The 14,622-nt window shown below is 44.8% G+C and overlaps 1 protein-coding gene across 8 annotated transcripts in view; it reads right to left on the bottom strand.

Moving 5' to 3' along the window:
* The window catches only part of TRIP13 (thyroid hormone receptor interactor 13), a 303,085-nt gene that overhangs the window by 158,431 nt on the left and 130,032 nt on the right, over window positions 1–14,622 (bottom strand). For all 8 annotated transcript variants that reach the window (XM_068236476.1, XM_068236479.1, XM_068236480.1 and 5 more), the window contains 2 exons: window positions 10,935–11,025; window positions 4,765–4,837 (listed from right to left, as the gene is read on the bottom strand). In XM_068236476.1, coding sequence (XP_068092577.1) covers window positions 4,765–4,837; window positions 10,935–11,025 — 164 coding nt within the window. The remainder of the gene's footprint in view (window positions 1–4,764; window positions 4,838–10,934; window positions 11,026–14,622) is intronic.

Raw genomic sequence — 14,622 nt, 5'->3', positions numbered from 1 at the left:
CACGCAACTCCGGCTCACTCACAATACGGTCAATCCGTGTGAATTGGCTTTCAGGAATGCTATCCTTAACCGAAATGGGATGAAAACTCCCATAATGGAGGGTGGAATTCCTGTCTGTAGCCTTCACAAATAGGTCAGTAGACAATGCTCCATCACCTTTTTTTTAACAAGAACATCCAAGAAAGGAATCTGTTCAAGGTCCCAGTTAACTGTTAGTCTAATTGCGGGGCACTGCTGATGGGCTGAAAGGATGAAATCATCCAAAGTATCACGCGGCCCCCTCCATATGCAAAACACATCGTCGATGTAACGCCACCAACAAAGCGCATGTTTACGAAAAAGGGGGTTTAAGTAGACAAAAGTCTCTTCATATAGTCCCATAAATAAATTTGCATAGGAGGGGGCCACGTTAGAACCTATAGCAGTACCCCGCAGCTGACCATAATACCGCCCTTCAAATTCAAAATAGTTCTCTGTGAGCACAATCTCCAATAATTTAATCAAAAACTTTCTCTGTGGTACAGTACAATCCGACTGTGTCATTAAATACCAGTCTACAGCCTCTACACCCCCATCATGAGGGATGGAGGTGTAGAGGCTCTCGACATCCAAGGTCACAAGAGCTACCTCATCATCCAACACAGGTAGTGCCCTAAATCTGTCCAGAAACATATTGGTGTCTCTTAAATATGAATCTAGAGACTGCACCATGGGCTGCAGGAGTTTATCAAGATATCGTGCCAGAGGAACAAAGACCGATCCGACTCCCGCCACAATCGGCCGCCCCGGAGGGCAGACCAGAGTTTTATGAATTTTTGGTAGAATATAAATATGCGGCGTAGTCGGATCGGTCTGTTGTAGATAGGTGAATAAAGATTCATCTATAACATCTCTGGCAAGAGCCTCCCTTAGTATTCCCAAAATGAGTCTCTGAATCCGAGGCAGAGGATCACCCTGTAAGATAGAATATACACATTTATCGGATAGCTGTCTTTCAATCTCAGACACATATTGACAGCGATCAAGCACCACAACAGCTCCACCCTTATCAGCAGGGCATATAATGATGTTATTATTATTGTGCAGAGCACTAAGGGCAAGCTTATCTTCCCTGGACAAATTATGGGACACTCGAAAGAGTCCGCTCTTAAAGTCACGCTCAATATTAGCAACTTCTTCACTGACACGAGTAACATACGTATCAATCAATGAGTGACTGGGTGGCTTGAAGGTACTTTTGTTACGTAAACCAGTATCCTTCAAGCGTAAAGCACTGTTCTCAACAGTCTCCAAATTTCTTGATACAGTGCCCTGTGGTAAAGTACTGAAAAAATGTTTCAATTTAATGGAGCGAAAAAAGCGATACAAGTCCTGTTCAAGTAGGAAAAAATCAGGTAGAAAAGTGGGACTAAAAGATAAACCAAAGTTAAGAACATGTTCCTCAGCTTCAGATAATGTGTAGGAAGATATATTTACCACCAAATTGGAAGTCACATTCTGCCCCTCCTGGGTCGTAAGTTCATGGGGTTCCTGGGAGGCTTGTTTTTGGGTCCTCCGCCTATGCCTCCTACCCTCTCTCCTCGTCCTTGTTCTTGGGGGCGGTTTGGAGAATTCTCTCTAGATGTAACAACATCCTCCGAACCTGATGACATGCGCTTTGTTGGTGGCGTTACATCGACGATGTGTTTTGCATATGGAGGGGGCCGCGTGATACTTTGGATGATTTCATCCTTTCAGCCCATCAGCAGTGCCCCGCAATTAGACTAACAGTTAACTGGGACCTTGAACAGATTCCTTTCTTGGATGTTCTTGTTAAAAAAAGGTGATGGAGCATTGTCTACTGACCTATTTGTGAAGGCTACAGACAGGAATTCCACCCTCCATTATGGGAGTTTTCATCCCATTTCGGTTAAGGATGGCATTCCTGAAAGCCAATTCACACGGATTGACCGTATTGTGAGTGAGCCGGAGTTGCGTGTTGATCGTCGGGAAGAATTATCGCAAAAATTTCGTATGCGGGGCTATCCCTCAGAAGTGTTACATAGGGATAGGTCACGGCGCCGACGGAATCATGATGGGATACCACGTATCCCCTTTGTATCTACTTTTAACACTTGCAGTGACGGCATTGCTAGGGTCATCCGGAGACACTGGCATTTATTGCGTGATGGTTTTCCGAGGGTGCCGGAGTTTCGGTACCCTCCAATGATGTCTTTTCGTCGTGCCCCCACTTTGCGCGACAAGCTGCGCGCGAAAGTGACACCACGCGAACGGGCTCGCTCACGTAGGGGTGGCATGTTTCCGTGCTTATCATGTCACATGTGTAATAGCGTAATACGTGGGAATACTTTCCAACATCCTACTTTGGGCACTGTTTATCATATCAGGGAGCACTACACATGTGACTCTGATCATGTTGTTTATTTACTCAAGTGCCCATGCAGTTTTATTTATGTAGGTATGACTACACAGTGCCTTAAGTTGAGAATTTCATCACACAAATCAGCAATTAGGAATAAAACGGTGGGTCAGGCAGTGTCAGAACATTTTAGAGATTGTGGACATAATGTTTCCCAGCTGAGGATAATGGCTATAGATGGGGTACCCCCACAATGGAGAGGTAATAAACAGAAAGAATTGCTGCGGAGAGAAGCAGCATGGATTAAACGATTGGATGCCATGGGGAGGGCGGGTCTTAATCGTGAGTTGGACCTGGGTTTCTGTTTATGATTATGGTATTCACATTTATTGTACTGTGTAACTTTTGATGTATATGATCCTTTTGTACTTTATTGGGCTTACTGTTGTTTTTATTTATTGTAGATCTCACATATCTAGGATTTCAGAGATCGAGGAGTTCCCCTTTAACATCGTGGATGGGTGAGTGCTGAGTTTGGCTTGGCTATATATAATTTTTCTAGCGTTATTTTTCTGCGCTTTATATGATATTTGATATTTGGTAGCCGCCTCCAGCTCCGCCCATCCATGTATTTTTTGACATTATGCGCATTGACATGCAATTGGTTTCTAATTGGTACCGTTTGCTTGTCTGCGCGTAAGTGTCCGGATTGCGCATGTCTAATTTTTATAGCCGACTACCTCTAAACCGCATTTTGTGTAGTTACGCATAGCGCCGGTTGCTTTTTTTGCGTGCTCTTTTTGCGACGACGCGGCGTTTTGTATGCGTTGCATTTTTGTTGCGGTGATGCGGCGTTTATTACGCGTTGAACGTGTTTACGCATGCCGCATTGTTGCGGCAATGCGGCTTGTTTGTATGTGTTGCGGTGATGTGGCTTTTTGTACGCATTGCGGTGCTGCGGCTTTTTGTACGCGTTGCGGTGCTGCGGCTTTTTGTACGCGTTGCGGTGCTGCGGCTTTTTGTACGCGTTGCGGTGATGCAGCGTTTTGTACGCGTTGCGGTGATGCGGCTTTTTGTACGCGTTGCTGTTGCGGTGATGCAGCTTTTTGTACGCGTTGCTGTTGCGGTGATGCAGCTTCTTGTACGCTTTGCTGTTGCGGCGTTGTGGCGGTTTTTATGCGTCGCATCTTGATTATGGTTTTTTTATTTTTTTTTTATTTTGTGTGCTGGTCAGCTGACAAGACATGTGATTTGTCATGTGATCATGACACCATTTTGCCTATCAGGGACTGCTGCAGCAGTTACATGTTATTGTGGAAACTCCTCTTGATCTCTGAGTGGTGAGATTCAAATTTGAACATTGTGTTTTTATTGGTGGTGTATTTTTGGCATGAGTCTTCCATCAGGTCCTCTGCCCTAGGGTGTTGGTGATTGGCTAATGGAGGAATCATGGGTAATTGTGTTTGACTATATATATGTGCAGTTTTGATATTGTCATTTGATGATCCTGTGCAACTTGATAAAGGCCCATGGGGGCCGAAACAGCGTCTGTCGTTGCTATCATATTGATGCCAATAAATTTATAAAGAGCTTCTAAATACATCGAGTGGTGCTGGTCCTTTGGCGAGATTCTATTTGGAAATAGAGGTGCATTTTTTTCAGTTTTGCGTCCATCCCTAATTACAAGCCCATAATTTATAAAGTAACAGTGTTATACCCTTTTGACATACATATTTAAAGAGTTCAGTCCCTAAGGTAACTATTTATGTTTTTTTTTTAATTGCAAAAAAAATAAAAAGATTGGGAAGTGTGGGAGGTAATGAGTTAATTTATAATGTAAAACTATGTATTTGTATATGAAAAATGCTTTTGGGTGTAGTTTTACTATTTGGCCCCAAGATCGCCACAGTAACTTTTTGTGAATGCGTCCTGTAAGCGTCGGAAGTACGCTTACAGGAAGTACAATGAGGCTGGGAAACTTTTTTTTTTTTTCACAATGATCGCGCTGCTTAGAAGCAGCCGATCATTACTGGGGGGCTGAGATCAACGAACGGGAATGGTTTTTTCCGTTCATTGATCTCCGGGCGAGCGGCCGGCATCATGTACGAGCGTGGGCACGAGCGAGCGGGAGCGCGGACAGCGGCGGGGGTGCATATATCTACGCTCCTGGTGGGGAAAGGGTGTTAAAAGGAGCGTAGATATACGCACCTGTGGTGGTAAAATGGTTAAAAAGGACACCTGTTAAATAAATGTAGTAATGGAAACAATATTAAGACTGCTTTGACTGCCTTAAAGTAGATCAACGGGAATTTTTCTGAAAAATGCAAATTGACAAAATTTGAAAAGGAAATAATGAAGAGATGTAAAAAACATTAAATGATAAAAAGAGAGAAAGCTATTAGTACCTATGTGAGAGTCTGATGGCAAGTTTCTGAGCCATTGCTTTGCACAATGAAGTTTTACCAGTTCCAGGAGGTCCTAAAAAGTATAATAAAAAAGAAAGTTACATAACAGAGTAGATAAACTATTTCTTCACTTGTAATATATTGAATTGGTGGCAGGTGGGAAGTTTTTATTTATTTATTGATATAGCGACATTGTCTTGTCCCTAACTGTCCCTCAGAGGGGGTTCACAATCTAGTCCCTACCAGTCATATGTCTATGTATGCATCGTGAAGTGCATGTATAATAGTCTAGGGCCAATGTAGGGGGAAGCCAGTTAACTTATCTGTATACCTTTGGGGATGTGGGAGGAAAACCAGAGTGCCCGGAGGAAACCCACGCAGACACATGGAGAACATACAAACTCCTCGCAGATGTTGACCTGGCTGGGATTTGAACCGGGTACCCAGCGCTGCAATGCAAGAGCGTTAACCACTACGCCACCGTGCTGCCCAAGCTCGGTGCTTGAAGTCGCTTATTAAAAGCTTTCATAACACAATGGAGACGGTCTATTCTGCCAAGCATGTAAAAACATTGCTGGGAGGGTGTGACAATCCAGCCTCGCGATCACGTCTAAATGACGTTAAAAGACCAGTTGCTGCATCATCAGAAGAAGGTAGTTAATGTGACAGAGCGCGCCAATTCCGTCTAATCTGCTCCCGTTAGCATGCGGGGAATAGTCGCACCCGATAGCAGGAAGTACGGTGAGCAGACTGACAAAGATTGGTCGCAACGCTGTTGACAATATGTAATGTGACAATCACTCACCAATCCCGTATTACTAGGCCACTGTTGTCATGCAGGTCTCATGCACTAGAGACGTCTGGAGGCAGATTCACTGTGCGCATAGTAAACGATTAAGATTGGTTAGAGGTGCCCATACATGTACAATCCCGATTGTACGTACAATTGGTAAACTAAAAATATAAATTTTGCGCTGGAAATCTGGTAATTTCACTGCCACCACTGTCCGTGTTGAATGGAGTGGACAGTGTCCAACTAGCTAAAAGAAGAAACGGTTATTTACAACCTAGCTAGCAAATCAACAATTTATAAGAAAATAATAAAACAATGCGGTAGTATGACTCCTCAGAGGGCAAGTTCGTTGTAGCAGCAATCAGATGACCAGAACAGGCACAAGACTGAACGATAAAATTATAAGTAAAACTACATACACACAGTCTAATTTAACCCCCGGATAAATATACCTGTCCAGCAGAACAGATCGGTTTGATAGAAAGAGAGTAGAGATGAAAGAGAAACAGAATGTCTTCAAATACAGTTCAAATACCGTTAATGGTAGTCCATGCGGCAATCGCAAGTCTTTGGCGGAAAGTCCAAGATGGCGATTGCCATGCCTTTGTAAGAAATAATCCAGCTGGCTGTTGGATGTTATTAGACAAAGATTTCAGATGAAGGACTTTGGACCTTCGACAACCTGGGCCCAGTTAACCCATTCGCGTTCCGTCGTTTTCACTTTAGAAATGTACACCTCCCATTCATTAGCCTATAACTTTATCACTACTTATCACAATGAACTGATCTATATCTTGTTTTTTCCGCCACCAATTAGGCTTTCTTTGGAGGGTCAATTTTGCTAAGAGCCACTTTACTGTAAATGCATTTTAACAGGAAGAATTAGAAAAAAACGGGAAAAATTGATTATTTCTCAGTTTTCAGCCATTATAGTTGTAAAATAATACATGCCTCCATAATTAAAACTCACGTATTGTGTTTGCCCATATGTCCCGGTTATTACACTGTTAAAATTATGTCCCTATCACAATGTATGGCGACAATATTTTATTTGGAAATAAAGGTGCATTTTTTCCGTTTTGCATCTATCACTATTTACAAGTTTAAAATAAAAAAAAAATAGAAATATTTCATCTTTACAATGAAATTTAAAAAGTTTAGACCCTTAGGTAAATATTTACATGTTTTTTTTTTATTGTAATTTTTTTTTTATATTAAACATTTTATTTGGGTAGTTTTGGGAGGGTGGGATGTATTAATAGGCTTATAATGTAAATGTGTGTTTATTTTTATTTTTTTTTAACTTTTAGTTGTAGTATTACTTTTTGGCCACAAGATGGCGGCCATGAGTTTGTTTACATGACGTCACTCTAAGCGTAACACACGCGTAGAGAGACGCATAGGGGAGGTAAAAGCCAGAAAAGGTGCAGCTTCCGAGAGAAGCTGTCGCTTTTTTAGCGGGGGAGAGGAATCAGTGATCGGGCACCATAGCCCGATCCACTGATTGCCTGGCTAACGAACCGCGGGCCGGGAGCGCGCGTGCACGTGCGCGATCGGCCGCGGTAGCGTGCATTGTTCCTGGACGTAGTTTCTACGTCCAGGAACCAAAATAGGTTAAGCAAGGAGGAGTTAGGGCGGGGATCACACACCTCTCTGGAACCTGAGATGAGCCAGCCCCTTCTCATGGAGACCGAAATATATCTAAATCAGGATAGGTGTTGTATCTCCAAAACCGTTCAGGTCATGTTAAATCTAATAACATTTTTAGGTCGATCAGAATTTATTAATAACTATGATATCAAACTTGAGGGGTAATCGCCTACGGTATTAGAGGGTTACTTTAAACTGGTCTTACTTCAGTTCTGGGAGTCCGATTGGTCAGAAAACCTCTCAGAACCAGCGGGACGCTGAATGCCACAACCTGTGCAGATTTGATGGGCATAGATTTGCTATGCCATGAATTATGAAGAAAATATGGATATTGGGGATTCTTGGGTCACAGTAGGTCAGCTACTTCCAGGGAAAGTTGATAAGATCTGTCCCTTTTGCTGGTCTGGGCGAAGGTGTCAAAAATGCAGACACCATTCTCCCAGAAGCTTGGGCTCTACGATTTCTGTCAAGCAGAAACTAGATTGATGGCTTCATCACACAGCAGAGGGACTATGTCCTTCCAGGACACAGCTTTTCACACTTAGGTGAAAGGTCCTGTAATTAGAAGCTATCAAAGAGCCAGGGAGCAGAGAAAAAAAAGTTGATTGAAAAAAAATGTCATTTTGGTTGCTTGCAATGAAACTTGTGTTTGTGATGTAAATGGCGCGCACACGGTTTACTCGGGAACCGTGTGAGCGTCACAGAGGGAGGCAGCCCCCCCCCCCCCCCAAAAAAAAAATTATTGAACACCTATTGCATAGAAACTTTGCTTGGTGAGGTGATTTTATAGGGGATCATTATCCTTTTATACCTGCCCTCCCATTTTTGAGGGTCCTGCTGCAATTATTATTCTTTAATTCAATAATTCTCCTGCTCCATCATTACCTAATTTAGCATACTCATTTTTTGTTGTTACTGTGTTTATTATTTACATATTTAATTAATATATTATTTACTTTATTATGTTTAAAAATTATATTATTCTTGCTGCTATCTTTTCTTAGATTGTGAAAGCAGATAAGGTCAGGTTCGCACACCAGTTTCAAAATGCAGTGTTTATTGCCGCAATGTTCATGCCGCAATGTTCCCACGTTAGGCTGATACCTCCCGCCTACCTCTCTTCGTGCACAGCGGCTGCAGCCTGAATAGATTGATCGCGCTGAAGTGTCCCGAGAGCAGCGGCTCTTCTTTCCAAAGCCCGGCAGGCGTTGCACTTTACAGTAGATTACTCTACTTTACGGTAGATTCCCGTAAAGTACAACGCCTGCCGGGCTATGGAAAGAAGAGCTGCTGCTCTTGGGACACTTCAGCGCGATCAGTCTGTTCAAGCTGCAGCCACTGTGCAAGGAGAGAGCGGGAGGTATCAGCCTAGCGTGGGGACATTGCGGCGGTCACAGCTCCCGGGGTCCAGCAGCGCGAGTGGCAAGTGTCCATCTGCAGCTGCGATGCGCACACAGAGGGTGAAGTAGGAGCTTGGCCTGGGACACCACTAACACATTTCAAGCTGCAGCCGCGATGCACACAGAGGGAGAAGTTGGAGCCTAGCCTGGGGACACCGCTGTCACTGCTCCTGGGATGAGCAGGGTGAGTGGCACTGATGGCGCTTCTCTCCTGTCAACATTTATATGCTGACTCTCCTCCATCTCCACACAGCTTCTCCTATTTTACTTTTTGATTCTTGCTAGCAAGCAGCATTCCCCACACATTTTTACTTCAAATGTTATTTTATTCACAACAGTACTTCTCAAGCATTGTGCTAATGTTTTTTTTTTTATGGTGTTCTCTCCATTTACCTGGTTTCAGTTTTTATTATATATGTTACGGCCAGAACCAGAAGTTTGGCCACTTCTAGTTTTGGCCGGCCACTTCGGGTTCTGGCCGGCCAATGTGCGAAGTGGCCGCTGCGCTGCGGCCAATGTTAGAAATGGATTTATTCCTGTGACATTAATGTATCTTCTGGCCGCAGCGCAGCGGCCAAACGTATAACCACTTAGTTAATTTATTGCAATTAAGCTGGCGGCAATGTAACAATTCAAGCCGCCGGCTTTTTATCTGCCCCGCTCTCTCTCTCCTCTTATGGGCAGCCGGCGGGGGACACGCGTGTCCCCGAGAGTCGTTCGTCGCACCAGGAAAGCAGAGCGGGGAGGCTGCAGACATTGCTTCTGCCAGCACCCGCTCTGCAAGAACGGCAGGATTCCCTGCCGCGACGAACGACTCCGGGGGGGTTCGGACACTCGTGTCCCCGCCGGCTGCCCATAGGAGAGCGAGAGAGGCGGGGGGAAGGAGGAGAGAGAGGCGGGGGGAGAAGGAGAGAGAGGCAGATAAAAAGCCGGCGGCTTGAATTGTTACATTGCCGCCGGCTTAATTGCAATAAATTAACTAAGTGGTTATACGTTTGGCCGCTGCGCTGCGGCCAGAAGATACATTAATGTCACAGGAATAAATCCATTTCTAACATTGGCCGCAGCGCAGCGGCCACTTCGCACATTGGCCGGCCAGAACCCGAAGTGGCCGGCCAGAACTAGAAGTGGCCAAACTTCGGGTTCTGGCCGTAACATATACACTAACTGCAATTCGCACTTAATTGTTTTTTTAGCTGCCCTAATATATTATTAATTGATCAATTTTACCTTAATTGATGAATTCAGCCTAGCCTGACTCAACTCACTGACCTTTGGAGCTCAGGAGGAGAAACTCCACAAGACACACCTGCACCATGAACGCACCAGGTTTAGTATATTTTTTTTCCTGTTTTTTCTCCTCTAAATCTAGGTGCGTCTTATGGTCCGGAGCGTCTTATGGTCCGAAAAATACGGTACTTTTATAGTAGTCAGGTTCAGTTCCTCCAGCCAAAAGCAACTGAATCACTGAGATCAATACAGCACTACCAATCTATAAACTTACATACGCTAGCCGAGGTTGTCCTGCAAAATTTTACAAAATATGGTCTGGCTGGATGGACTGGAAGAGCTGGCGGGTGGCGGTGATTAACAGAATGGGGTAGTGGTAGTTAGGTGGGGTAGTTGGGGCACCGGGGCCCTACATTTTTCAATTTTTCTTCTCTCTTCTTCTTGTCTTTCTTACCTTTTATTCCCAACGCCTGTTTTTTTTCCCCTTCCTTTCAGCACAAGTAATAGCCCTTAACGGGAAGTTCAAATTTAAAGGCCAGTGGGCCATACTTATATCTTACTGTCCTTTCTTCACAGAGGGATCACTGTTCTACATATACACTGTTGTCCCTCAGGGGCCATTCTATAACTACAGAAAGATTTGTTAAAAAAAGATATTCTTTCTTTCTAGATTTTGTCACCCGGACGAATAATTTGAGAAAGCGGTTCTAGAATGTAGGAAACATGGTAACACCGCTGGTAAGTGAGTGCATCAGGAACAAATGTCCTGTGAACCTGCAATAAATGGTCACACATAATTTAAAGGAAGCCAAAGACGAGACAATTTACTGCACAGGCGCAGAAAGCTCCCAGCCACGGCAGCGAGACGGAGGAGCACACTGCGCATGTATCGACTGGCCAAACTTACGGGACCCGGTACAGAAGAGGGAGAAGACTGAGGACGGCGGCATGACAGCGATCCGTGCAGGGACTGGAGGAAGCCCGAGGTATGTATAAAACTTGTAAATTGTCTCATCTTTAGTACACTTTAAGGTTAAACATTAAACTTTAAGATAAAAAATATGGTTACACTAAACATTAAAACAAAATATAGTTACCATGTAAGAGGACAACTCTGTTCCACGAAATCAAATTGCTATTGATGTTTTTGTCAGAAAAGAGCAGTGTCGTTGTAACATAATCTAAAAGCTTTAAAAATATTTTATATTACAATACAATATTTTACATATATACATACATAAACAAAAGTGAATACAAATCTACATTAAAAATTTGCTCTTGTGAGAAAATATTGCAAACTGATTACTTTAACAAAAATCATCCTGGAAAGAGCAGTAGAACGTATCTCCTCTAGTAATCTTAGTTACTGCACTTACTGAACATATGGTGGTATGGTGGGTTGCTCTAAGTACTGCCAGTCTGGGGTTACTTACGCAGATGGAAGCATGATACACATAGGTTCAAAACTTCGCTTTTGACAAAAAAATCTTCCATTGGCAGCAATTACGATCTTCCTGAACTTGGACATATTAGTTCATATTAGTTAGTTGAAATAATGTCACAAGAATTAACTCCATGCTTGCTGAAGCACCTCCTACGAGGTGGATAGTCTTGATGGACACTTTTTACATACCATTTGATGAAATTGCCCCCAAACAACCCAGTAGGTTAGAGATTTGAATATTATCCAGAACGTTTTTTTAATGAATATTTTTTATGAAATATTTTGTTTCTGTGATTCAGGAAGTTTAATTTGGTACTTTGCTCTGGGATTTTGTCTCGTCCCTGAGACAAATGTTTGGGTGAGTAAAAGAATTCACACTAGGAATATCAGCTGGAAATAAACGCTCAGGGCCCGTTCAGACTGCACGCGTTTCCAGCCGCGTTTTGGAAACGCGTGCAGGAGGCCGACACGCACGACATCAGACAGTGCATAGAGTGCACTGTCTGATGTTCACACTGCATGCGTTCCGGACCTGTGCGGTCCGGGAACGCATGCTGCACGCAGATTTAGCAAAAACGCGCGGCTGTCCCATTCACTTTTTCAGTGATGGGATCAGCCACGCAACGCATACAAACGCGGATGGCGTGCGTTCGTACGCGTTGCGTTCCGCATGCGTGGCCATCCGCGTTTGTAATGTGAACCGGCCCTTAGTCAACCCAGAATGGTTCAGTCTGATCTGGGAGAGCAGCCTGTGGCCTCAATTCACTAAGCTTTATCAAACACTTTATCAAACGATTGATAATTTATCTCATGAGTAAAATCTAATTTTGAATTCACTAAAGTGTTATAGATTTATTGGACATTTTATCCATAAAACATTTGATAAATCTATAACACCTTAGTGAATTCAAAATTAGATTTTACTCATGAGGTAAATTATCAAACAATTGATAAAGTGTTTGATAAAGCTTAGTGAATTGAAGCCCTTGCGTGCTAGGCTGCAAAAACATTGTGAATTGTGCTGAAAAATGACTGCTATATTAGAGTTTGTTTAGTCCAAGAAAAGTATTAGACTTGTATATGTTATGGCCAAAATTAGAACTGGCCGATTTGACGTCGGCCAAAGTCCAAAATGCTGGGAATTTCTGACATTGGCCGGCCAGTTCTAGAAATGGCAAAAGTCAGTCAGCCAAAGTCAAAAACTAACAAATCCCAGAACATCTTAGGTCCTGTTCAGCACTCGGAACTTCCTCTCTGCTCTGAAAGATACAGCATAATAATCTTTTTAAAGAAAAGCATTTCTTAGTTACAGCTGATACAAATCCTACAAAAAAATCTGCAGTGTGTCTACATCCTGCTTTCTTGGGAGCAGACATATTGTTAACATCATGTGCTTTTAAATTAGCTGCTCTGCTGTGGCAGTCAGGTAACACGGGAGAGATCAAATTACAGTGGTGATTAGTCACAGATGAGGGGCAATGCATGGCTGGGGGGTGCTTTGCTGGGCGCTATGCGTGGCTGGAGGGGGGAGGGGGCCTTTGCTGGGCAGTTTGCATGGCTGGGGGGATTTGCTGTGCGCTTTGCATGGCTGGGGAGGGGAGGGGGGAATTTGCTGGTCGCTTTGCATGGCTGGGGAGGGGAGAGGGGAATTTGCTGGGCGCTTTGCATGGCTGGGGAGGGGGATTTGATGGGCATTTTGCATGGCTGGGGGGATATATGCTGGGCCCTTTGCATGGCCGGGGGGCTTTGCTGGACACTGTGCATGGCTGGGGTAGTTTTGCATGGCTGTGGGGGGTGGGCTATTCTGGGTGCTTTGCATGGCTGGAGGGATTTGCTGTGTGCTTTGCTTGCCTGGGGGGGCAGCCTACGCTATTTACAGACCTCAGATCAGTGCGACCAGAGAGGCAGAGAGAAGCAGAGCAGCGTGCCAGACTTTGGGTTCAGGCCATAACATGTACAAGTATTAGATTTGTTTGTGTTACAAGTGGTGGAATTTTCTGTGGGCCTTTAAAGGGTTCAAAAGCAGTGTGTAAAAAAAAAGTCCAACACCAGAAATGGATGAATTGTTCAGACAGCTGGTGACAGTGAATGCAAAAAGGAAAATCCTGGCTCAGTTGGGTGTAACACTTGATGTCCATGCTCAGTGGAAGAGTTCAAGGAAATTCTGCACTGACAAATCGTCACAGTCACAAATGCATGACCTGAGTCTCTGATAGGGTCCCAAATTGCAGAGAGGGTAATGGTCAATCACTACCTGGGAGCCCTGCCAGTGGCCCTAAAAGAATCAGTAAAGCACAAGGGCTCCAAAACGACACGCGAACTGGCAGAGCTTGTTAACCACTTCCCGACCGCCTAACGCACAGAGGCGGCCGGGAAGTGGAGCCCTTAAGGACCGGCTCACCCAGAGGCGGCGGTCCATTTAAGGGCATGGGCGGAGCGATCGCGTCATCCGTGACGCGATCCTCCGCCGGCGCCTGTCACCGCTCGCCGCAACATCCCGCCGGCTATACGGAAGCGCCGGCGGGATGTTAACCCCGCGATCGCCGCATACAAAGTGTATAATACACTTTGTAATGTTTACAAAGTGTATTATACAGGCTGCCTCCTGCCCTGGTGGTCCCAGTGTCCGAGGGACCACCAGGGCAGGCTGCTGCCACCCTAGTCTGCACCCAAGCACACTGATTTCTCCCCCCCCTGCCCCAGATCGCCCACAGCACCCATCAGACCCCCCCCTGCCCACCCCCCAGACCCCTGTTTGCACCCAATCACCCCCCTAATCACCCATCAATCACTCCCTGTCACTATCTGTCAACGCTATTTTTTTTTTATCCCCCCCCCCTGCTCCCTGCCCCCTCCTGATCACCCCCCACCCCTCAGATTCTCCCCAGACCCCCCCCCAGACCACCCCCCCCCCTGTTTACTGTATGCATCTATCCCCCTGATCACCTGTCAATCACCCGTCAATCACCCCCTGTCACTGCCACCCATCAATCAGCCCCTAACCTGCCCCTTGCGGGCAATCTGATCACCCCCCCACACCATTAGATCGCCCGCAAACCCGCCGTCAGATTACCTCCCAAATGTATCGTTTACATCTGTTATCTTCTCTAAACACCCACTAATTACCCATCAATCACCCCCTATCACCACCTGTCACTTTTACCTATCAGATCAGACCCTAATCTGCCCCTTGCGGGCACCCAATCACCCGCCCACACGCTCAGATTGCCCTCTGACCCCCCCCTTATCAATTTGTCAGTGCATTAATTACATCTGTCCTTCCCTGTAATAACCCACTGATCACCTGTCAATCACCTGCCAATCACCTATCACCCATCAAT

This window comes from Hyperolius riggenbachi, chromosome 5, assembly GCF_040937935.1.
Source record: "Hyperolius riggenbachi isolate aHypRig1 chromosome 5, aHypRig1.pri, whole genome shotgun sequence".
NCBI lineage: Eukaryota > Metazoa > Chordata > Amphibia > Anura > Hyperoliidae > Hyperolius > Hyperolius riggenbachi.
Note: the sequence above shows the minus strand (reverse complement) of the source record. Positions and strands in the feature narration are given on the sequence as shown.